At 45.2% G+C, this 24,921-nt stretch overlaps 1 protein-coding gene across 1 annotated transcript; it reads left to right on the top strand.

Moving 5' to 3' along the window:
- Positions 1–5,497: 5,497 nt before the first annotated feature.
- On the top strand, positions 5,498–11,223 carry Rpl26l1 (ribosomal protein L26 like 1). The gene is made up of 4 exons (XM_076855670.2): positions 5,498–5,559; positions 5,831–6,007; positions 9,181–9,321; positions 10,907–11,223. The coding sequence occupies exons 2-4, from the start codon at positions 5,840–5,842 to the stop codon at positions 11,033–11,035; spliced, it is 438 nt and encodes a 145-aa protein (XP_076711785.1). The 5' UTR covers positions 5,498–5,559; positions 5,831–5,839; the 3' UTR covers positions 11,036–11,223.
- The last annotated feature ends 13,698 nt before the right edge of the window (positions 11,224–24,921 follow it).

Below are 24,921 nucleotides of genomic sequence, written 5' to 3'. Positions count from 1 at the left end.
ACCACAGCAGCACATGGTAAAGATGGAATCCTAGCCCAGGTCCACCTGACTCCAGGGTGGCCAAGAATTGCGTGGTTCTGCCTCAGACCCAAGATCTGCCTTATGTCAAAAAAGAAAACTGGAAAGGGGATAGGTTTGGAGCAGGAGGAGCTTTTATTTCTTCCTTTAAAACAAGCTGTGAGGAAAATCTGCATTGACTGTGGGCAGGCATGGCCTTCTAAAAATTTTGAGACCCTTACGTTATGATTTTGTGTGTGGGATGGGAACCAGGACCTCAGGCATTCTAGGTGAGTCCTCTGTCTCTGAGCTACATCCCCAGCCCTTAAAATGTGATGTTGATTATACAGATAATACATATTCTTAAACCCACTGCAGGAAAGACAAAAAATAGTATAAAATTTAAAAAAGAAAAATTTAAATCATCCACAAGCCCACTAACCAGAGGTGATGGTTAACATTTTAGAGATGCCTTTCTGTAAACAAAATGAGATCATCCTGTTCATATCATTTTGCAGTTTCTTTTTTCTTCATTTAGCAGACATCTAATATACCCAAAGGACTTAAAAACAGCACACTACAGTGATGCAGCCACATCCGTGTATATAGCAGCTCAATTGGCAAAGGCCAAGCTATAGAAACAACCCAGGTGCCCTCCAACACTTGAATGGATAAAGAAAATGTGTATATACACAATGGAATATGACTCATCCATAAAGAAGAATGAAATCATGGTATTTGCCAGCAAATCAATGGAACTAGAGAATATCATGCTAAGTGAAATAAACCAGTCCCCCAAAACCAAAGGCCAAATGTGGATGCTGATCCAAAAAAGGGAGGTTGGGGAGGGGAATAATAGAAATCCATTGGATTAGACGAAGGTAAATGAAGGGGTCGGAGAGGGGAGGGGAATAGGAAAGGCAATAGAATCCATCCATCATAACTGTTCCAGCCTTATATTTGTATACACGACCAGGGTAACTCCGTATCCTGTACAACTAAAAGAGTGGGATCCTAAATGAAATAAATATCTATGTATGTATAATCTGCCAAAATCCATTCTACTGTCATGTATACTAAAAAGGACAAATAAATTTTAAAAATATTAAAAAAAATTTTAAAAATTTTAAAAATATAGACATCTACCCAGGTCAATAAATAAGGCGCTCTTCCACCCCTGGCCGTGTGTGTGTTTGTGTGTGTGTGTGTGTGTGTTTCTGGGAATTGAATGCAGGGTTTAGTATTTGTTAGGTAGTGCTCTACTACTGAGCAACACCCCAGCCCTATATCTTGTTCTTTTCTTTATTGTCTACAAGATATCAATAACCAGCCAGGCACAGTGGCACATGCCTATAATCCCAGTAGCTCTGGAGGCTGAGGCAGAAGAACTGCAAGTTCAAAGTCAGCGTCAGCAACTTAGTGAGGCCCTAAGCAGTTTAGAGAGGAGAATCTCTCTCAAACTAAAAAATAAAAAGACTGGAATATATATATATATAAAGTCAATCAAAGATTTTAAAAAAAGGGCTGGGGGTGAGGCTCAGTGATGGAGTGCCCTCAGGTTCGATCCCTAGTCACATATATATATATATATATATATATATATATATATATATATATAAAATGTAATCAACAATAATCAATAACCATAATGAAAAGATGAATAACTATAATAAGCATCCAATGATAGATCATGTTCATCCTTTTCTCCCATCTCATTCAGAGTCTGTTTTCTCACAGATAGAGGGATAATTCAGAGGAATTTTTAAAATTGATTTTGGGGATTGAACTCAGGGGCACCCAGACCCATTTTGTATTTTACTTAGAGACAGGGTCTCACTGAGTTGCTTAGCGCCTCGCTCTTGCTGAGGCTGGCTATGAACTCACAATCCTCCTGCCTCAGCCTCCCCAACTGCTGGCATGACAGGCATGTGTCACTGCACCCAGCTACTTCAGAGGACTTTTTAACAGGTGAAATAAGGCATGTTTGTAAACTGTTGGCATTGTGCCCAACAGTGACTCCGCAGGCTGTTAAGGTCAGCTGTCTTCATTCATCTATTCAACGAATAATTTCTACCATTTGTTACATTCAGTGTGCCAAGGGATTATGCTAAGGGTTCATTTAATTCTGACCCCAAACCAACGAGATAAGTAATATCATTATTCCTGTTTTTCACACTAGGAAAGTGAGTGACCAAGGGGCTAATATCTCATCTAAAGCCACAGAGTCAGCAAACAGTGGATATCCAACCCCCAGAAATTCAGATGCCAAGATGCATGTTCTCCCCACCTCTGCCTCTGAGAGAGGAAGCTATTCACGGGGCATCTCCTCTGTGCTGGTGCTGGGCTCTTATACCAAGCCCTGTGGGCAGGAAGCAAGGCCGTAGCTGGTCCCACTGCACCATTACGACAACCCAGCCCTAGCTCTTACCATCTAGTGATGTCATCGCACCTGTTTTAATTTTACTGCTACTCAGCTGCTAAGAAATGCCTCTCCTGCTCGGTTGGTCATGGATACTCCCAGGCTCTCCTGGGTTGTCAGGATCTGTCCTCCCCGTGTCTCCCTTTGCCAGTGAGTCTCTGTGCTTCTTGGGAGCAGGAACCTGATCTCCGTCCTCCCAGATCTCTGTGATCAAGCTCTATACCTGAGTATCAAATAAATGAATAAGCAAATGAATGGTCAGGAGCAAGTGAGTAGGTGGATGACAATAAACGAATGGGCCTTTCTGGGCCAGTGAATGGACTGGTGGGGGCTGGCGTGGATCCTAAGGGCTGCTCTGAGAAGAGACCCAGCCCCTGCAGCCAAGTCACTGTGCAAAGTCTCCCTCTCTTCTGACTGCCTGGCCCCAACCTCCCAATCCTTGCAACCTGGTCGCACACAACCAATGGCATTTCAGTTACTGTTGTCGCAGTTTTAGCTTGTTGCTCTTCTGGGCGGGCTTCTGCAGACACTCCAGGCGAGGTCTTCCTCCAAAGACCTCCAAGACTGACTGCAAGGGTCTGAGGTGAGACCCAGGTAGGGCCCGGAAAGCCCAAGGATCACCCCAGATGCCCCAGCCCGCAGGGAGTCCTGTTGAACACTGGTGTCTAACGTTGACATGACCTGTCTGAGGAACACCGCTAAGCTGGAAAGTGCCCAGGGCCAGCCTCAGCGTGGCCATTCAATTTCTTCTGCTCTGAATTTTAGGATCCCCATCATCCCCATCTGTCAACTGAGCACCACTAATTCATCATATCCCGCCTCTGATACAAAGCAGGAGTTCAGTGGTCATCGGGCGAATGGATAAATGGATTGCCTGGAGATAAAGAACAGAAAGAGCCCCTTGGTCCCTACTTGGAGGCCAGAAGAGGCTCCAAGCCCTTTGCTCCCTCCCCGCTAATGCCAAGCCCAGGCATTAGCCCTGCCGGGCCTGAGGTGGCGCCCGGCCAGTGGCCAGCGGGCCACCAGGAGCTGAGCCTAGGAAGGACCTGGCGGGGCGGGGCAGAGGCCGAGGAGTCCCACCTGCAGAAGCAGGTCCTTCCCCAAGGCTGTCACAGTGAGAACAAGCCGAGGTGGCGCTCCTCACGCGGCAGCCTGCTGGCATGTTACCGGGGTTTACTACAAACACAGACTCCAACAGTCGGCGACCCGGGATGAACGATGAAAATGCGAGGCCTCCTCCACGGGAGGCCCACACACAACCCTCTGCTTTTGCTGGGAATCCCGTCTGACTGCAGCGAGCTCTGTACCAGGCTCGGTTCTAAACACTCTAAGTGGGTTAGCTCGTTGAAGCCTCCTAACAACCCTACGAGGTGCCTATTAGGATCACTCTAGGTGGAAAACTGAGATTCTGGGATGTGCACCGGCAGTCCCCGGGGGTCCACAACAGGAAGAGGCGCGTGGATCCATGTCTGACTGCAACCCCAGCTCGTCTGGACAAGGATAAACCAGGGGATAAGTTTTGCAAAGCCAGGTGCTTGGTTCACAGTGATCCTCATACATTGGTGAGCTTTGAAAATCTTTGGGAGGGGAGTAGTATCGTGGGCTGCAGCTGTGCACACCTGTAATCCCAGCGGCTCAGGAAGCTGAGGCAGAAAGATCTCAACTTCAAAGCCAGTCTCAGCAATTTAGCAAGGCCCTGAGCAATTTAGTTGAGACTCTGTCTAAAAATAAAAAATAAAAAGGGCTGAGGATGTGGCTCAGTGGTTAAGCACTCATGGTAGCAATCTCTGCTACAAAAACAAAACAAAAACCTTTCAGGAGGGGAAAGAGTGCTTACTTTAAATTCATATTGCAGGGGCTGGGTAGAGAGTATGAATGCTTAATATGCCTGTCGCCCTGAGTTCAGTTCCCAGCACTAATAAATGAATTCAGATTTGACCCCAACTTAACACTGTCTAGTTTTGTAGGATTGTGGTAAGGGCTGAAATTTTGCATTATGAACAAGTTTCTTGGGGATTTTGAAGAAGCCTGTCTGCCGATGGCATTTGGAGGGAGCATCATGGTGTTTAAAGCACCTGAATAATATATAGTCAGTCCTCTATACAAGAAGTTTCGACATCCACTGACTCAACCAATCTCAGGAAAACATTTAGAAAAAAATTTGGATCTGTACTGAACATGTGCAGATTTATTTTTATTGTCACTATTCCCTAAATTATTCAGCATAACAACTATTTACATGACATTTACATTGTATTAGGTGTTATAAGACATCTGGAGATGATTTTTAGTATATAGCAAGATGTGTGTAGGCTATATGTTTTGTCTGTGTGTGGGTGGAGTTACTGGGGACTTAAACCCCTTTACCATTGGGCTACATCCCCAGCCCTCCTTTTTTTTTTTTTTTTTCTTTTTTTGAAAAAAATTGAACCCGGGGGCACTCAACTACTGAGCCACATCCCCAGCCCTATTTTGTATTTTATTTAGAGACAGGGTCTCACAGAGTTACTTAGTGCCTAACCATTGTTAAGCCTGGCTTTGAACTCGCGATCCTCCTGCCTCAGCCTCCCCAGCCGCTGGGATTACAGGTGTGTGATGGTGCACCTGGCAACTATTAAGCCATTTTTTAAAATAAAGGACTTGAACATCCATGGATTTTGGTATCTGTAGAGGGTTCTGGAACCAGTCCCCCAGGATACTGAGGACAGTTATACAATATGCACTCAGATGAGCTCCTCCGTGGCGGGCAACAAGGGTAAAGACAGAGTTCTGGAAGGTTGAGAGATCACTGACAGGTGCCCACTAGGAGAGCATCAATAAAAGGCTGGGTGTAGGGCAGGGGTGGCGAAGGTCTTTAACATACACGAGGCCTTGGGCTCAATCGCCAGTGCTCAAAAAAAGCATCAATAAACCCCTATTGCCGACCCTACATAAAGGCAGGTCTTTCTGCCCAGAGATTCAAATTCTTGGGGTCTCCCCAGGTGGGTGGCGCGAGGCGCTGCAATCCCACCCCAGGACGCAGGGGGCGCCGTTCTGCTTCTCTCCGGCAGAATGGGTCACTGCTATCTTTCTGCGCCTGCGCCAAGGAAAAGACCTCACTTCCGGCTCTGCGCGGTCACAGCCCGAGCTCGCCGTACGGCTAGGTGAGTAAAAGATGGTTTTCTTCTTGGGCTCTGAAGCCCACAGCCCCGTGCGACCCTTCCCCGCAGTGCCGTAGAGATGCGCGGCCGTCCACCACGCACTCCCCGAGCCAAGGCTCCCTCGCGGGGCGACCTCGAGGCCAGTGCGGCTCCCCGCTCCCGGCCTCTGCGCTGAGGCCAGGGGCGCCGGGGTACTGTGCGACACCGACTGCTCCGTCCCCTCTCTGCTCCCTACTCCCTCCACCCACTCAGCCCTCCCTCCCGCTCTTTGCAGACGGTCACCATGAAGTTCAACCCCTTCGTGACCTCGGACCGCAGCAAAAACCGCAAACGCCACTTCAATGCCCCCTCGCACGTGCGCAGGAAGATCATGTCCTCCCCGCTCTCCAAGGAGCTGCGGCAGAAGTACAACGTCCGCTCCATGCCCATCCGCAAGGACGACGAGGTCCAGGTACGCGCTCGCCCCCCCGAAGCCTACCAAGTGCAGGGCGCCGGGCCACTGCCTGTGCCCGAGGGAGGGAGTCGCAGGCACTCAAGCCCCCACGAGCCTAGTAAGAGCCGGACTCAGTGGCGCAACCCTGTAATCCCAGCTCGGGAGGCTGAGGCAGGAGGATCGCGAGTTCAAAGCCAGCCTCGGCAAAAACGAGGCGCTAAGCAACTCATTGAGATCCTGTCTCTAAATAAAATACAAAAAAAAAAAAAAAAAAAAAAAAAAACCAGACTAGGATGTGGCTCAGAGGGCCATCAGAGTGCTTCAGAGTTTTTTTTTAAAAAAAAAAAGTAGCCTAGCAAGTACCCAGTCTGCAGATGTGCAGATCAGAGATGGGGTGCAGAGCCGCTGGAGTGCCCACCCTGTTTAAAATATTTCAGCCAAAGAAAAGTCTGCTTTTCAGTCTAGCCCAGTGGCTTTTATTTTGTGAGCTATTGTTCAGGGTGGTTCTTTGAGCCCTTCTTTGAGGGGGAAAATGCTCCTTTTGAGTTTGGTAGAATTGATGTTTGTGGGAGCCAGGTTTGTAATGTACTAGTCTTGCCAGGGAAAATGGAGAAGCCACAGCAAGTCAGAAGTGAAAAATTATGAAAGGCTGTAGTCCGTGTTGAAAGTGGAAGCCCACTGTTCTCTGTCAATGGACCTCAGGATGTGAGGGTGAATGAAATAGATTGGGCTGGATTCACCCCTGGAAGGAATATTTATTGAGCACTTCCCTAGACACTAGCAGTGAACAAGACTGAGTAAGCCTTTGTTCTCAAAGAGCTCACATTTTGGAACAGGGCTTCTTAGCCTCAGCACTGTGGACACCTGGGACCCAGTAATTGTGGGGAAACTGCCCTGGACTTTATAGAATGCTTAACAGCATCCCTCCCTTCCCACTAGGTTCTAGCAGCATTCCCCATCTTTGTCACTGTGACAAGCAAAAATATTTCCAGATATTGCCAGTTGTCTCCCCCAGCTGGGAACCATTGTTTAGAAATGAAATGGGATGAAGTGAAGGGGTTTGATGTATCATCTGAGACACTGGGGCTCTCTGAAGGTAGTTCAGAGGGAGAATCTAGGGCTGGATTGTGGCTCAGCATGTGTGAGGCCCTGGATTCAACCCCCCAGTGCTGCAAAACTTGGAGGCAGAATCAATAGTTTCAACCTCTTCTCTCCTGGATCCTTCCCATCAGTCATGTTCTAGAACCGGGAATTGCACATGCCTATAGGGGCTGGGTTGGCAAATTAAGTAAGAAAAGTGGACTGATTAGGCATGTCAACCTGAAAAGTTGATTCCTTGTTTGAAGGATGTATGTCTTACCTACTGCAGCCTAGAGGAAACACAGACTCGGTATTGTCAGACTTTGACTTTACAAGAGAACTGGAAAATTTGGATTCTCTTTGCCATCCCATTTCCTTCCAGCTTCTACTGTCTGTTGCCCATTTCTTAAATAAGCTTCTCAGAAGAACTGTCTATATTTCATCTTCCTTTCACTCTTGGATACTCTCCAGTCTCATTCCTGTTCCTACTACTTCATAAAATCTGCTTTGACTGCGATACCTCTTTGTGATTAAATCCAGGAGACACATCTTGCTCTCATCACATTTCTGACTTCTCAGCACCATTTGGTGTAGGTAGCACCAAGTTAGTTGAAGAAGTCCTGGCCTCTTTGACACTTTCAGGCTCACAGTTTGCTTCCAGCTTCTCAGACTCCCTGCTGGCTGTTTTTCTCTTGGGGTCATTAGGGCCAGGTCTGATCTTGCTCTGCATTCTCTGCCTAGAGAATGTAATGTACAGTAATCAGTAATATTTTATTCTCAGAATTGTAAATGTCTGCTCTGTAACATCTCCCTCTTACATGCCAGCCTGAATCACTACAGACCTATTTGCTGAATACCTGTTTAGATATCTCATAGACTTTACAAGTTTCTTAACCAAGAAAAGACCTGTTTTTTAAGGTAGTGCTGCTTTACACTGAGCTATATCCTTAGCCCCATAGCCTTTCTTCTTTTCTGAGGTAGACTCTCACTCAGTTGCCCAGGCTGGCCTAGAACTTGGAGTACTCCTGTCTCAGCCCCCTGAGTCACTGAGGTCACAGGTATGGCCACCACACCCAGCTGCCATAAACCTTTAAGTTATCCTCAACAACTTTATTTAAACCCTGTCTTCTGCACTACTACTAAGTCCTGTTGATTCTATCTATAGAAGTCCATTCTGGCTATTTCCAGTTTACTTCAGGAAAGGGCTGAGGACACTCCTGGGTTCAGTCCCCAGTACCTCTGCCCATAAAAAGTCTAAAATTGTTGCCTACAAGGCCCGAGGTGCTCCACGGCTGTCCTCCCCTGCAGCTCATCTCCTAACCCCACCAGGCCCTGCATTTCAGCCATGCTTGTCTTATCAGATCCTTAAATACCCCTTATTTTTTTTCTTCCGCTCCCTGGAGTGCTCTCCTCCACATTACCTGGCTAACTCCTCATTTCTGTTCTTAAATGTCAGTTCCTCAGAGAATCCTTCCCAGATCCTCGAATCATTTTATAGCATTGCATCCTTTACTTTCCCTTCATGAAAGTGCACTTCAAATTGCGTCTCTGTGGATGACTCCCAAGTCCCTGTTGGTGGCTCATGTGGCCTTCAACGGTGTATTAGATTCTGCTGTCTGTTGAATGTCCCTCAGTGCTTCAAAATCATTTCACACTGAACAGTTTTCTCCTAAAATCTGTTTCTGCATCTGTGCTCCTTGTCTCTGGGAAAGGCATAGCCCCCAAGTTGTCCTGAGAACCTCTGGTCACATAGACTCATGTTAATTTTTCAGTGAGGCATGGCTGTCCTCTTTCCAACCTGAAAATCACTCTGAAATGTATGCTGAACACTCCAGATGGACAGCTTAGGATTGCTGAGGCTCATTCTCTGATGACTGTCCTAGTCCATGGAATCTTGATGTTTCTTCAGACAAGTGGAGGAAAAAAATTAATCGAAGAATTTCTAGCTAAGCTAGCATAACACAAAGCAGATTTATGCCATAAACTAGCTGATGTTTCATTGCCAAGACTTTTTCACAAAAGATTGTGTTCAGCCTACATGTTCCTAAAAATTAGCTTTCTCATTATGATGTCATCCATCACAGGGGGTTCTCTTTTATACTTTCTCTTAGGTGGTTCGAGGACATTACAAAGGTCAGCAAATCGGCAAGGTAGTCCAGGTGTACAGAAAGAAGTATGTCATCTACATTGAACGGGTGCAGCGTGAGAAGGCTAATGGCACAACCGTCCACGTGGGCATCCACCCAAGCAAGGTATGTCCCTGACTGAGTGGGGGCGACAGCCATTTAGTGTAGTGTTGCCATTAGTTATTGACATGTTGGTGCTCTCTGTACAGGTGGGTGAGGTAAGGGCTTAGAGGCAGACTGCTAGGCACCTTGATTGGTTCATTGGCTTAATACTGTCCAAATCCAGACTCTAGCCAGGCATGGTGGCACACACCTGTGATCCCAATGACTCGGGAGGCTGAGGCAGGAAGATCCAGAGTTGAAGGTCAGCCTGGGCAACTTAATGAGACTTTGTCTCAAAATAAAATAAAGTAGCGGCTGGGATTGTGGCTCGGTGATAGAGCACTCGCCTAGCAGGGTGGGATCCAGGTTCGATCCTCAGCACCACATAAAAATAAAGGCATTGTGTTGTGTCCATCTACACATAAAAAATAAATATTAAAAAAATAAAATAAGGTAGATAGGGCTGGGACCATAGCTCAGTTGGTAGAGTGCTTGTCTTGCATGCACGAGGCCTGGGTTCAATCCTCAGCACCATATACACATGCACAAAAAAGATAAATCTGGGAACTAGCCAGTGACAGAGCGCCCCTGGGTTCAGCACCCCTGAGTATGCCCCCCCAAAAGAGTCTGGACTCTTTGTTTTGCCATCCTAGCTGGTGACAAGAAGGCACTGGTACTCAGAGTGTACCATCTCCCTGGCCTTCATGCCCACTCAGCAGGACACCTGTGCTCTGCTTTTCACTCTCGTCCTGTATGTGTTATAGGATCTGTCTTTCCTTCCTGAGTTTCAGGTCCTTGAGGACAGGATGGTTAGGGGCTTGCTTATCCCAGTAGCTGTGTGCGATGCAGATTTTTTAAAAGCAATGCATCTTGCCAGTTAATGGAAATAGTGAACAAAATTTCCCAACCAAAGGACATGTCACTCAACTATGGAAGTGACCTCCTCCTGAGATCCTCAGGAATTAGGAGGTGGAAGGCTGGTGAGCACAAGGAACCTGAGCTGCTGTTTATTGTCCAGGGAACCTCTACTGTTCAGGGTGATGGTGGTTAACTATGGTGTTGTGTGAGGTGGTGCATGCTTATGATCCCAGCTACTCAAGAAGTTGAGTCAGGAGGATCACAATTTAGCAAGTCTATATCTCAAAATCATATTTTAAAAGGGTGGGGGATGTAGTCAGTGGTGGACCACAGAACCACCTTGTGCAAGTATAAGCAAAAATAACCAAGACAGGAGCAGATCTCAATGAATCAGCACCTAGTCTTTATTAAGTAGTGGTGGAATGGCACATTTTCAGGGGAGAACATGGCAACTGGTACAAGAGGGGTCTTTTTTTATAGGTTTTAATGAGAATTAATCATAGCAGAATGTTTAGTGTGACTTAATCATTGGAGACTTGGGCAGTCAGGAAACTAGTTGTGCAGGTTCAAAGTCTAAATCAGGAAAGTAGCTGTGAAAGCTGGAAACCCATTGTTATTGAGATGAAAGTCCAGAGCCCATCCTTTTTCCCTGGGGGTTATTACTCCATATCCTTCAGCAAGGCTCTGGGGTCCTCCTAGTACTATAAAATAAATAAAACTAAAAAAACATGTTTGTTGTCTTTCCTGACAGGTAGTTATCACCAGGCTGAAATTGGACAAAGATAGAAAAAAAATTCTTGAACGCAAAGCCAAGTCTCGGCAAGTTGGAAAAGAGAAAGGCAAATACAAGGAAGAGCTCATTGAGAAGATGCAAGAGTGAAGGTGACCTGTCATATAACCACAGTTGAACTGGAAATGTCTGGCATGTGCTTCTCTGGAACTTTTTGGGGTCTCTGGAATGTTTCATTGCCCTCCTGTTTTGTTATAAATCTGTGGCTCTGTAAATCTGCTTTGCAATTTTGATTAATAATTTTTTGAATAAAAATTGGAACTGTTTCCTAACCTCAAGGATATTTTCTTCGTGTTATAAATGAAATTCATCTTACCAGTTCCCTTTCACCAGCCTTTCATATGTTTGATCTGCAGTGGTGGGTTAGACAGCCCTCCCTGCCTGTTTTCTCATGCTGTCGAGTGAGAAGGGCCAGGTAGGGTGCTGGTCCCAGAGGTAGGGGTTTGGCCCTCATTAGCAGCTGGGACACCAACAGGCTCTCTTACGGCTTGACCAAGCTCTGGGTACTGCTTTGTAGCCATGTCTCAGGCCAGCTGATCCCTATTTCCCTGCTCCCTCCATCATGCACCAGCCAAACCAGACCTCTCACAGCTTTGGTCCCTTCCCAGATACCTTTTCCATGGAACTGAAAGGCCCCTTACTCAGAAAACTAGCCACCTGTGAGCAAGACTTGGTTCATTTCATTTGTCCTTATATTTTTATAGTTTTTATATTTTCCAACTTTTAAAATCCAAGAGACTCCACAGAACCACATGACTGACCCGGCTGCACAGGGCCCTGTTCTGCATTGGTTGAGGCAGTGGGGCTGAGGAGCTGACCCCTCCCTCAATTGTGGTCTTTTTTTTTCTTTCTTTTTAAGAGAGAGAGAGAATTCCCTCAATATTTATTTTTTAGTTTTTGATGGACACCACATCCCTGTTTGCATGTGGTGCTGAGGATCGAACCTGGGCCGCACGCATGCCAGGCAAGCGAGCCACCACCTGAGCCACAGCCCCAGCCCCCTCACTTGTGGTCTTAATTTGCCTGTCCCCCACCCCCATCTGAGATTTAGCCCCAAATCCATCTAAAATTCCCCCCTACACCTCTGAAAAATAATTGTTTAAAGTGCATCAAATTGTGTGTATATGTGTGTGTTGCTGGGATCAAACCCAGGGCCTTGTGCCTGCTCTGCAAACACTGCCCCTGAGCTCCACCTCTAGCCATTTTTGTGGTCCTCTGTTCCCTATTTATCTCAGAAGTTAGAAATGCTTATCCTTAAAGTTGTGGAAATTGAATATATATATTCACACTGACCTGATTTTGAGTCACCTGGGTGCTTGCTAAATCATTCCTACCCTCTTGCCTACAGATTCCATATTGCAGTAGGTCTTGAGAGATTTGTGCATATGTGTCTCATATGGACTTTGTGTCATGACCACATATATTTGGAAAATAAAATTGGGATACATGGAAATCATAACACAACTCATAAATAGTAGCTGCCCATCATATACAGTGGTACTAATGTTTACACAATAGCTGTGTAATCATTTACATGCTGTTATGGTTTGAATGTGAAAGCTCACATGTGAGACAAAACAGTAAGGTTTGGAGATGATTGGGTCATATCCTTGACCTAATCAGTGAATTAATATATGATGGGATTAACTGGTACCTGGAGGCAGGTGGGGTGTGGCTGGAGGAAGTAGTTCATTGGGGTCATGGCTTTGGGGTATATATTTTGTATTCACTGGGGGCATGACTTTTGTATTTGGAGAGTGCAGACTCTCTGCTTTCTGATCACCATGTGAGCTGCTTCCTTCTGCCACACTGTCCCACCATGATGCTCAGCCTAGCATCAAGTCCTGAGGAATGGAACTGGGCTTCTATGGACTAAGACCTCTGAAACCATGAGTTCCCAAATAAACATTTCCTCCTCTAAAATTGTTCTGGTCATGTTCTTTAGTTACAGCAGCGAAAAAACTGACTAAAGAAGAAAGCAAGGTGTTGCTGTGCCTAACCTGACTGTTAAACCATGACGCAAAGAAAAGACCACCAACTCCAATTCTAAATCAAATTAAAGCAAGCTTGTAATTCCAACTAGCCGGGACTGTCCCTCTCCCGAAATCTGCGGGATAGAAGACAGTACTCCAGCCCTCTAGGAGTGCAGCTTTATAGGAGAGAAAGTTGCAAGAGGGGGTGTCTTGAGAACTTAGAGATAACAGACTTTTGACAAGCATGATACAAAGGCAGGTGGTAGGTCAATGGTCTAAATGGTTCAGCACTTGGGGAGTAAATTTAGATCCCAGCATCAGAATATATGAGGCGCCATTAGGGTTTCAGAGAGGGTTGTTATCTGGTCGGGGAAAACCAGGCATGGGTGAGTTCAAGGCATGGGCAGGCATTCCAAGTAAGTTTAAAACATCAAAATAATAGCCAAGCCAAATAGAAATCCTAATATTTTACAGAAAACAGAAGTGAATCATGTATAACTTTTGACAAGATAGCTCCTGATCTTAGGAGGGAATTAGGCTGGGTTTATCACTGACCATGTGGTTCAGAAACTTTTTGAGCTTTTTGGAATTGTTAGGAGGAATTTTGAGATGTTTAGCGGAGCAAGCTGGAAATGTTTTGTATTGTTATAAGCGGAGCTTAATGGCCAGTTCTGAAGGGAGCTCAGAAGACCAGAATGTCAATATGACCATGGACAGTGAATACAGGGCTCAAGAGGGTTTAGAGGAAAAAGAGGACTATTGGTAATTGGACTAGAGGCCATTCATGTACATTCTGGCTGAAATTTGTCTACATTTTGCCTGTGTCCTAAGATTTTGTGTGAGGCTGATATTTTTTTTAAACATATTTTAGTTGTCAATGGACCTTTATTTTATTTATTTATATGCGGTGTTAAGAATCGAACCTGTGCCTCACACATGCTAGGCAAGAGCTCTATCTACCTAAGCCACTACCCCACCCGAAGGCTGATTTTAAAAGCGAAGGACTTTTTTTTTTATAGAGAATTTTTTTAACATTTATTTTTCAGTTTTTTTCGGTGGACACAACATCTTTATTTTATGTGGTGCTGAGGATTGAACCCAGTGCCCTGCACATGCCAGGCGAGCGCATTACCACTTGAACCACATCCCCAGCCCACGATGGACTTCTTAATCTGGCAGAAGAACTTTCTAGGTAGCAAGGATATTGCTGGCAGCTTTTAGCCAAATTTATTGTGATAACTGGAACAGAAAGATTTGGAAAACGTACTTGAAAGGCCAGAGTAAAACTAGGGCTAAATTGCAATTGTTAAAGACATTACTGCCACTGCAGAAATGCTAAAGACTTTGCCCAGAGACTAAGAAAGATAGTTTGAGGGCATCTAAGAAGCTGGCAAGACCACACTCATCTCAAGCTCTTTGGAGTAAAAGTAAAAATTCTCTTGAGAAGAGATCTATGGGGCACCCTTCATGCACAAGAGGGCTTAGGAAGTTTTCGACATGCTTGATAAACCCAGCCTAATTCCCTCTTAAGATTGGGAGCCATCTCATCACAAAGGCATGAAAAGTTAATTTCGGCTTTACTGTGTGATAGTAAAAGCAAATGTGACTCCATTTTGTTTTATGACTTCATCCTGTAAAACAACCATGCCAAGTAGAAGGGTCATGACTTGGGCAAGATGTTCTTTTCCTTTTGCTATAGAAACCTTTAAGAACACGGAACTACCTAAGGGGCATTGTTTTTGTAACTAGGGTAACGGGGCTCTGTTTCTGTAACTGGGGTGACTGGGCTAACTGTGATTGGTTAGGCTTCCCTCCGCTTGACTGCACTGTCCCGCTTCTGTAACCTGGCTTGCTTGCATTGGCTAGACCCCACCGAACATCCCTTTCGTGGTTTTCAGGCTTATAAGGAGCGCTCTTGCAATTATTCGGGGCTGATCAGGGGAACAGCTTTATGTTGTGGTCAGTCGCCACCAGTGTGCTTCAATAAAGGCTTGATTCGATTATATGTGAGTGGTCTGGAAGTCAGTTTATGAAACCCTGAGACGAAGCTTTAACTATAGCATCTGGGGGGCTCGTCCGGGATCCATTTCTTCCCTACCCTCACGCCAAATTTGATTATATATGAGTGGTCTGGAAGTCAATTTATGAAACCCCAGGACGAAGTTTTAACTATAACAACTATAAATCAATGAGATTTATAAACTTGCTTGGAATGCCTGCCCATGCCTTGAACTCACCCATGCCTGGCTTTCCCTGACCAGATAACAACCCTCTCTGAATCTCTAGTGGCGCCTCATACATTCTGATGCTGGGATCTAAATTTACTTCCTAAGTGCTGGACCATTTAGACCATTAACCTATTACCTGCCTTTGTGTTATGCTGGTCAAAATCCTATTATCTGTAAGTTCTCAAGACACCCCCCTGCTTTTTGCAAACTTTCTGTGCCATAAAGCTGAACTTCTAGAGAGTTGCAGGGCTGTCTTCTATTCCCACGGGTTTCAGGAGAGACAGCCCCGGCTGGTCGGAGTTACAAGCTTGCTTTAACTTGATTTAAATTGGAGTCGGTGGTCTCTTCTTTGCGTCCCGGTTTAACAATGCATAGCCACCCAGATACTCAGAGGCTTCTGCAGCCAAGGTCCCTGGAGGCTTGGCTACTGCTCAAGATGGCAGCAGACCTTGGTGTCAACCATGTGGGGTTGATTCTGCAGGAACGCAGGTTGCTGGAGTTAGGGGGTCATGGAGGCTTCCACCAAGATTTCAAAGGAAGGCCTGGGAGGCCAGGCAGAGTACAGCAGGGTCGCAGTCTCTGCGGGCAGCCCACGGGTGGGAAAAGTGTGGAGATGTGAGGAGGAAGCCGAAGCTGCAGCAGAGACCCCTGAGATGAAGAAATGCCAGTAACACGGGACATCATCCTAGGGAACTGCTCATGCAGGAACTGAGCAGAGACAAGCCAACAGAAAGGCCACTCGAGCCACAGGGGCAGAGCTATACAAGCCCTTTGGAGAGAACATCACGATGCCCTGTCCCCAGACGCTGGACACAGAACTGCAGGACTTGTTTGCCCAGCTGGATTTCAGTCTTGCTTTGGTCCCATCGCTTCTTCTATGCCCCTGTTTTTGCAAATGGAAATGTTAACTCAGTACCTTTATATATTGGATATTTGTAAATTGCTTTTAATTTTACAGGAATTTACATTGTGTGATTGCCTTGAACTCAGAGAAGACTTTGGACTTGAACTTTGAGCAATCTCGGAATAGTTGAGACTCCTGGGACTCTTGGGAATGGACTAAATATGTTTTGCATTGTCAGATGATTGTGAGCTTCTGGGGGCCAGGAAGGGAATGCTATGGTTTGGATGTGAGGTATCCCCCCAAAGCCCACATATGAGACAAAGCAAGAAGGTTTAGAGAAGAACCGATTGGGTCATATCCTTTACCTAATCGGCTAATTAATCCCTGATGGGGTTAACTGGTAATTGTAGGCAGGTGGGATAGCTGGAGAGCATGGTTCACTGGGGGCAGTGCTGTGCAGACTCTCCCTCTTCTTTCTGGTCACCATGAGCTGCTTCCCTTTGCCACACTCTTCTGCCAGGATGTCCTGCCTCACCTTGAGCCCTGAGGAATGGAGCCAGCCTTCTATGGACCTCTGAAACCCTGAGCCCCCGAATAAACACTTCCTCTTCTAAAACTGTTCTGGTCATGTCCTTTTTTTTTTTTAAAGAGAGAGTGGAGGGAGAGAGAGAGAGAGAGAGAGACAGAGAGACAGAGACAGAGAGACAGAGAGAGAGAGACAGAGAGAGAGAATTTTTAAATATTTTTCAGTTTTCGGCAGACACAACATCTTTGTTTGTATGTGGTGCTGAGGATCGAACCCGGGCCGCACACATGCCAGGCGAGCGCGCTACCGCTTGAACCACATCCCCAGCCCCCTGGTCACGTCCTTTAGTCACAGCAGGGAAAAAGCCAACTAAACACAGGCTGAAGTCTACATCAAGGGGTGTCATAAATAGATCATCCCCAAAATTCTGTAGTTTGTATTTTCTAATTTGAGTTTTGTCTTTATTGTCAACCCACATGTTTTAGGACTCCAGGAGTTGCATATGACTGCTGGAGACTTAGCTCAGCAGTTTGACACCTGCCTAGTGGACATGAGGCCTTTATTTCAATACCTAGTGCTTCAAAAAAAAGTTATCTAAAAAATTTCATACTGGATTAAACTTAACAGCTCTTTACTGTGTAGTCTAACACCTGATCTGAGCCCTAGGCTCCAGCCATTACATAAATTTATTACAGAAATTTAAATCATGACATTTAGGAATCAGATTTGGCTTATCTCCAGCAACTTATTCCAAGACAAATGGTGGATAACAGGTTTGGGGCTGTAATCCTCCCAGAGGCATCCAGATCACCCCAGGCTGCTGATACAGAGCCAAGTGCCGAGTAGAGCGTGATGGAGGAGAGCAGGAGCTCAGGCTGGCAGCCCTGTGGAGTGCCTGTCTAGCATGCATGAGCACCTGTGGTAGATCCCAGGACTACAAAAAAAAAGGGCAGGAACTCAACCTCAAACAGTTCTAATCTTATCTTTCCCAGCCGCTAGGTATCTGTCAGTTCCTAGGTACATGACCTGGAGGAAATTGCTTAACCTCTCAAAACCTCAGTTTTGTCACTGGTGAAATGGATACAATCCGGGAACCTACTGCGTGGTTTGCCAGGCTTACCCAGGACACTGAGAATAAAGCAGAGCTCGGGAAGTTTGACCATCCTCGTTCAGGAGGTTGGTACGTGGTGGATTTGTTCGCAGGAACACAGGGAGGTATTCTCAAGGGCCTTCAGACAAATGCTGGTTTCCGAAGGAGAAGGAGGGTTTAGGGGCAGTGTGAGATGATCTGGAGGCTCAGGAAAGAGGGACCTGCCTGTTGCGCTGGGTGCCTGCTTGATAGCTGGGAGGAATGAAGCAAGCGTTTCCTCCTGACCTCCTCAGGTCTCCCGATGTCCATTGCCTTGTGCTCCACTGGGAACCTGCAGACTGCCAAGCTGCTGATAACTGCTTCCAACATCTGCTTTCACACCCCCCAGCCTGAGGTGCTCGGCCAGGAGCTTCTGATGCAAGGAGGGTAGGCAAGCAACGGACCCTTCCAGGAACCAGACTGACACTGAGCAGGGCTCCACCACTCTCCGCAGACCCCGCAACTCAGCAGGTTCCCCTCTGGGTAGACTTGGACCTCTGTTCATTATTACTTTATTTTACTTATTTGATTAGTGAATTAATTGCGGGGGATTGAACCCAGAGGTGCAGTGCCACTGAGTTACATCCCCAGCCTTTGTGTGTGTGTGTGTGTGTGTGTGTGTGTGTGTGTGTGATAAAGTCTCCCTCAGTTGCCCAGGCTGACCTCGAACTTATTAAAAGAAAAGAACTTATGAATTTATAATTCTCCTACCTCAGTCTCCTGAGTAACTGTGACTGTCACCTTGTAAGGCATCCAAGGAGGTCCCTTAGAGGCAGAGGAGACCTCTAGTGGGATTTTTTATGCTCTTGAACACATCACAGAAAATAACTTCAGGATGTGTCATGTTTTAGCGTAGAGAGGAAAAGTTTAATTAGAAATGGGGAGGTGAGGGTGTGCACCTGGGCAGAGCGAGGCTATCTCGAGCCTGATGTGCAGCAGGGCTTAGGGCCAGGTTTTTATTAGGGTATATACTTAGGTAGAATATGTATGATTCAAAGGGACTGGACTCCCTGGGACTGGGAACTCTCCAGCAAGATCGTATTTCCCTGTTAAGGGGTCTGGTCCAGCACGTAGGTTTCAACTCACATCAGTGTCTCTGGTAATGGTATCACCCCAGATCTGAGAAGTTCCCAAAGAGAGGGACCTCAACTGAGGACATCAATAACTTAGACTTAACTGACATGTATAGAACATTTCATCCATCAACAAGTGAATACACTTTCTTCTCAGCAGCATATCACTCTTTTTCTAGAATAGACCATATAATTGTACCACAAAGCAACTCTTAAGCAAATAAAAAAGTAGAGATACTACCTGGCATTCTATCAGATCATAATGGAATGGAATTAGAAATCAGTGATAAAATAAAAAAAAATAGAAGCTACTCCAACACCTGGAGACTAAATAATATGCTATTGAATGAACAATGGATGGCAGAAGACATCAAAGAGAGGATTAAAAGATTCTTAGAGGTGAATGAGAACACAGATACAATGTATCCAAGTCTCTGGGATGCTATGAAGGCAGTAGGAAGAGGAACGTTCATTGCATGGAGTTTGTTCCTTAAAAAAAAGAAAAAGTCAACAAATAAATAACCTAACATTACTATCTCAAAGCCCTAGAAAAAGAAGAACAAATCAACACCAAAAGCAGTAGAAGACAGGAAATAATTAAAATCAGAGCTGAAGTCAATGAAATTGAAACAAGAGAAACAATTGAAAAAATTGACAAAACAAAAAGTTGGTTCTTTGAAAGAATAAATAAAATTGATAAACCCTTAGCCAAGCAAATGAAGAGAAGGAGAAAGAAAACTCAAATTACTAGAATCTGTGATAAAAAGGAAAATATCATGACCAATACTACAGAAATACAGAGGATAATTAGAAATTATTTTGAAAATTTGTACTCCAATAAAATAGAATATATCCAAGACATCGAAAAATTTCTAGAATCATATGACTTACCCAAATTGAATCAGGATGATATACACAAGTTAAACGGATCAATTTCAAGCAATGAAATAGAAGACACCATCAGAAGCCTACCAACCAAGAAAAGCCCAGGACCAGATGGACACACAGCTGAGTTCTATAAGAACTTCAAAGAAGAACTAATAGCAATACTTCTCAAGTTATTCCATGAAATAGAAAAAGAGGGAGCACTTCCAAACTCATTCTATGAGGCCAATATCACCCTGATTTCAAAACCAGACAAAGACATATCAAAGAAAGAAAATTTCAGGTCAATATCTCTAATGAACATAGATGCAAAAATTCTCAATAAAATTCTGGCAAATTGAATACAAAAACTATTAAAAAGATAGTGCACCGGGAACAAATGGGTTTGGGATGCAAGGTTGGTTCAACATACAGAAATCAATAAATGTAATGTATCACATCAATAGACTTAAAGAGGGCTGGGATTGTGGCTCAGTGGTAGAGTGCTTGCCTGCCATCATGGTGTCCCCGAGCTCCCCCCTAACATGGAAGAGCAGGGGGTTAGATGAGGGGGCTGCATCTGGGGCGGTTGATAAGCCCCCATGTCTGGTGCTCCTGATGTGACATGGGATGTCCGTGCACTCCTAGATTTAGATTGGCAAGTTGACAAAGGGAAGTTATTTATCAGTTCATGCCTCTTGGTCCTGCTGGGCGATTGGCGATTGTGCACTCTACACACAAGGAGTGGAGTCCTTCTGTGAGAAGTAGAGTCTGGTGGTGCATGTGCAGAGCACAGTATTGAGCCTTAAATGTAAACTGGGATGTAAGAAGGGCAGCAAGAGGGGAAAACAAAATGGAAAGTCACACTGGAATGTGACAGAGTCACAGCCCCTTGGCAGACAGGAAGGGGCCAGCCAGCCTGACCAACGGAGACCCACTGCCTGCTACCAGTTCAGTCCCAGAAGTCACCGGAGAACACAGGAGGTGGGACAACTAAAGGTACATGTCTTTAAATAACCCAATAGGAGACAGTAAAACCTAGGCGACATTCTAGAAGGCTGGGGACCCCCCAGCACTCAGCCAACAAGGAACCGGGGAGAGGCAGAACGCTGATCGTAGCTGCTCTGGGGCGCCTGCTCACCCAGACGCCAGATCTTGCACCATCAGTTAAAGCCTTGCTTCTCTGTAACCTTTGGCTCTCAGTCTATTCCTGGTTTGGATAGTGAGCTTGTTTCTTCCAATTCTACCTTGGTGCCTGTGCTGGAAATGTTATAGCAGATGGCACTACTGCTTTCCCCAGTGGAGTGACTCGGCACAGCCTGACGCTGCTGCTCCCCGCATCATCGAATAGCCCTGCAGGGCACAGCCCATCTCTAAAGCATACCTAAACAGGTGACACCACTCCCAGCTCTTTCATTGTAATTATTATATTATTATTTTGTGGTGCTGAGGATTGAACCCCAAGGCAAGCACTCTACCATATATACTGAGCTATATCCCCAGCCCTTCATTATTATTTTTTATAAGAGTTTTTTAAACAGTTCAAGGACTAGGAGCATAGCCCAGATGCAGTGTGATGCTTGGGCTCTCCGGGAGAGACAAAAAGAGCCGTCAGTGGATGGACCCACATCTATGAACAGAACCAGCCTTGTTTGTCCCTATAGTTAGATGATCAAATCCTCCACCATGGGCTTCCACAGATCAACTAGAACAAACACCACAATTAGTTAATTTAGTGGTCCTGGGAATTGAACCCAGGGGCACTGTAATACTGAGCTACATCCCCAGCCCCTTTTCTATTTTGAGACAGGGTTTTGCTAAGTTTCCCAGGCTCACTGAACTTACAATCCTCCTGCCTCAGCCTCCCAAGTGACCAAGATCACATGCGTGTACTGAAACATAATGAATTTAAACATCACCAAAGACTTACACAATGGGCCCACAAATGACTTATGATTAGACTGTAACTAAAGAAAGACATTCTAAACCTCAGTAATCATATGATTGTCCTGTCACCTGACTTTTAAAGAGCTTGCCTAAAAACTTGGACATTTCTTTCCATGAAAATCATGTATGTGATCAGAAATATTCAGCCCAAGGGCTCAATGTTGAGAGCATTGCTTATCTTCTCTGAGAGGCAAGGGTAGCCTACCCTCTGCCTTTGAGGTCTGTACACCCTTGCTGTTCTGAAATACATCTTTGCTTGTGCCTTGCTTCTGATGAGTCCTAGAGTTCTTTTTTTATTTTATTTTTTTTAACTTATGAATGGAAACTGTTCTAGGGACAGACGAGGCAAAGTACCAAAGAGAGCAGGCTACAGTTTTATTTGGCTGCAGCTAGGTTCAGAGGGCACAGCTTTTGCTGTAATCAATCAATCCCCTGAACCCTGAATTCAGGTAGTTTCAGAATTTTATACCCAGCATGTAAGGGGAGGGGCTCAGAAGTTCACAGTCTGTAGAAGTTCACCTAAAAGCAGTTTTTTTTCTTTCCCTGTTCTGGGCAAGTTATCCCTTCAAGTGTTATGCCAGATTCATGGGACCCCAATAGACCTCCAGGAGCCGAATCCGATGCAAGCACACAAGAGTCTTTATTGCAAGCTCAAGCCTGGACTCACAACCGTTCCCGACGAAGCGGTCCCAGGGAGTGAGTCCTGGTCCTTTGTTCAGTGAGATTTTATAGGTTTTGGGGGGATACTCTATGCATCACAACATCACACAGCAAATCATTCCACACCATGGGAAAGTCAAACAACAACTCTTAACATTGATTAGCACATTCACTGGAGGGAACAATTTGAGTAGGGGTGATTGGTTAATTCAAGAGGGGGATTCCTTTGAACTGATTGGTTTAGGCCACGAGGGGTGTATGTATTGAACTACATGGTTTCCCAACATGTTATCAACCACCATAAACTACTGGGGGTCATCTGGAATCCCAGGTATTTTCCCTGTCTCATGCTGATTGGAGGTTGCTAGGGGGTTGCTGTGGGTCCTCACCTAGATTAACTGAAGTCAGAGACACCTAGTGCCTCAGACCTCTCCTGCTATTTACAGACAAACAACTCAGCAGGGTGGGTATGTGCTTAGGAGTGCTCAGTGGGTTTTTCCAAGGACAAGGGTTACGCCCCCTTCCTTAGGACAGGCCTTGAGGTAGAAGCTGCTGTTATTTATTTTATTTTTAAAAATGGAGTCACATTAGTTTCTCACAAGGACAACACCTGAGAGGGGAGAGCTTCTTCTCCCCTTTCTTTCCTCCCCCTGCCAGCTGTTACCATGGAGCCCAATTGGTAACTTATCTTAGAAATGCAGATGTCTCTGTGAAGTCCCAGCTCAACGCCAGAGGCCTTGTTTGCACTTTTCTTACAAACTACTATACTGGATACGTTTGTGAAAAACTAATAAGGGGGTGTTCAGCACCTGGAGTGCTGGTATCTTCCTGGCCAGTGGCCAGGTAAAACAGAGCACATGAAAATGGAAAATTTATCTACACTGAACTCTTTTCTAGAGACTCTTTTGCTGACAGTCCTAAAATCAGCCATGGTGAAGATTTCTGGAGAAGCCCAGTTAAGACTTTTTTGAGGAGAAAGGGGGTGCCACTACAGATACAATGCCTTTATTTTATGTATTAAATTTTATGTGGTGCTGAGAATCGAACCCAATGCCTCACACATGCTAAGCAAATGCTCTACCACTGAGCCACAACCCTAGCACCCCCCACCCCCAGCCCTGGAATTCTTTTCAGTGGTGAAAGTCAAGAATTTGCCCTGATTAAGTTGAAGTCTATTTCTCTTCTTTAGAGGGACCTCATAGGACTCCTGTCTAGTGATAGTAGAGAACTTGTCTGGTATGTGTGGGACCCTGGGTTAAATCCCAGCGCTGTAAAATAAATAAATAAAATAAGTAATAGTAATACTTAGAGGTAGTAGAAAATAAAAAGTTATCAAAGGTAGACAGCAAAAGTAAGTCTCCTTCTCACCTTGACCCTCAGTCACTGCATTCCCTTCAGTTGAAATCCCTAAAGGGTGGGCGGTTGTGGTAGAGCACTCGCCCAGCGTGTGCAAGGTGCTGGGTTTGATCCTCAGCACCATATAAATAAATAAATAAAATAAAGGGATTGTGTCCAACTACAAAAGAAGAAGAAGAAGGAGGAGGATGAGGAGGAAGAGAAGAAATCACTAACCCGTTTCTTTAATATTCCTTCAGAAAGGTTCTATGCCTATACAAATTGGATGTTTATTGAAATCTCCATGAGAAAAGCGGCTCATCCAATCTAATTAAACTAAAAGGCTATATAAGGTTGATCTATTGCCTGAACACCATATTACAATATAAACCTGCATGGGTCAGAAATGAAATATTCTTTGTCCATCAGAAACAGCTAAATGAGCCACTTCCCAGCTTATTCCCAGCCGAGGTGGAACAGAGCCCCTGTAAAATTGAAAGCCCCACCTGGGCATGGTTGTGTGCACCTGTCATCCCAGCGACTCCAGAGACTGAGGCAGGAGGATCACAAGTTCAAAGCCAGCTTCAGTAACTTAATAAGGCCCTAAGCAGCTTAGGGAGGCCCTGTCTCAAAACAAAAAGGGATGGGTGTGTGTGTCAGTGGTTAAGTCCCCCTGGATTCAATCCCTGGTACAAAAAAAAAAAAAGTAAAAAAAATTAAAAGCCTCAACCTACCCAATTTCCTGATAAAGTTTTTCTGCAACTGAGCTTCCTCCTGCTGAGGATGGGCAGGTGCCAGCCAATGGGGGAGACCCAGAAGTGTCATGTGTTCTCTGACTTGCCCTGCCTAGCTAAGTTGGCTTGTGTGTGTTTCCTGCCTTTTGTCCCACTGTCCCCTCTTTTCTTCTTTTTTTTTTTTGGGGGGGGGAGTTACTGGGGATTGAACTCAGGGGCACTGGACCACTGAGCCACATCCCAGCCCTATTTTATATTTTAAATTGAGACAGGGACTCACTGAGTTGCTTAGCACCTCACCATTTCTGAGGCTGGCTTTGAACTTTCGATCCTCCTGTCTCAGTCTCCCAAGCCACTGATATTATAGGCATGTGCCACCATGCCCCGCTCCCCCTTTCTTCTTTCAGAAGCTGTTTGTGTCCCTGAGCCACCTGTGGGATGGAAATTTGAGACAGAAAAGATTCCCTCTAACTTCCTTGGGGCAGACTTTATTTTTTTACTTTTAATTCTTTTGGAACTGGGGAACAAACCAAGGGTTTTGCAAATGCAAGGCAAACGCTTTGTCACAGAGCTACATCTCAGACCATTTTTCTTACTTTTTTCTTTCTTTCTTTCTTTTTTTTTTTTTTTTTTAGTTTAGAGACAGGGGCTCCCTAATTTGCT

The sequence above is a fragment of the Callospermophilus lateralis genome, chromosome 5 (assembly GCF_048772815.1).
Source record: "Callospermophilus lateralis isolate mCalLat2 chromosome 5, mCalLat2.hap1, whole genome shotgun sequence".
NCBI classification, from domain to species: Eukaryota; Metazoa; Chordata; class Mammalia; order Rodentia; family Sciuridae; genus Callospermophilus; species Callospermophilus lateralis.
This window is presented reverse-complemented; position numbering and strand designations above follow the sequence as displayed.

Coding starts and splice junctions, on each gene's coding strand:
- Rpl26l1 (XM_076855670.2), top strand. CDS start 5,840: ATGAAGTTCAACCCCTTCGTGACCTCGGACCGCAGCAAAAACCGCAAA. Junction 6,008..9,180: donor GCAAGGACGACGAGGTCCAG/GTACGCGCTCGC, acceptor ACTTTCTCTTAG/GTGGTTCGAGGACATTACAA. Junction 9,322..10,906: donor TGGGCATCCACCCAAGCAAG/GTATGTCCCTGA, acceptor CTTTCCTGACAG/GTAGTTATCACCAGGCTGAA.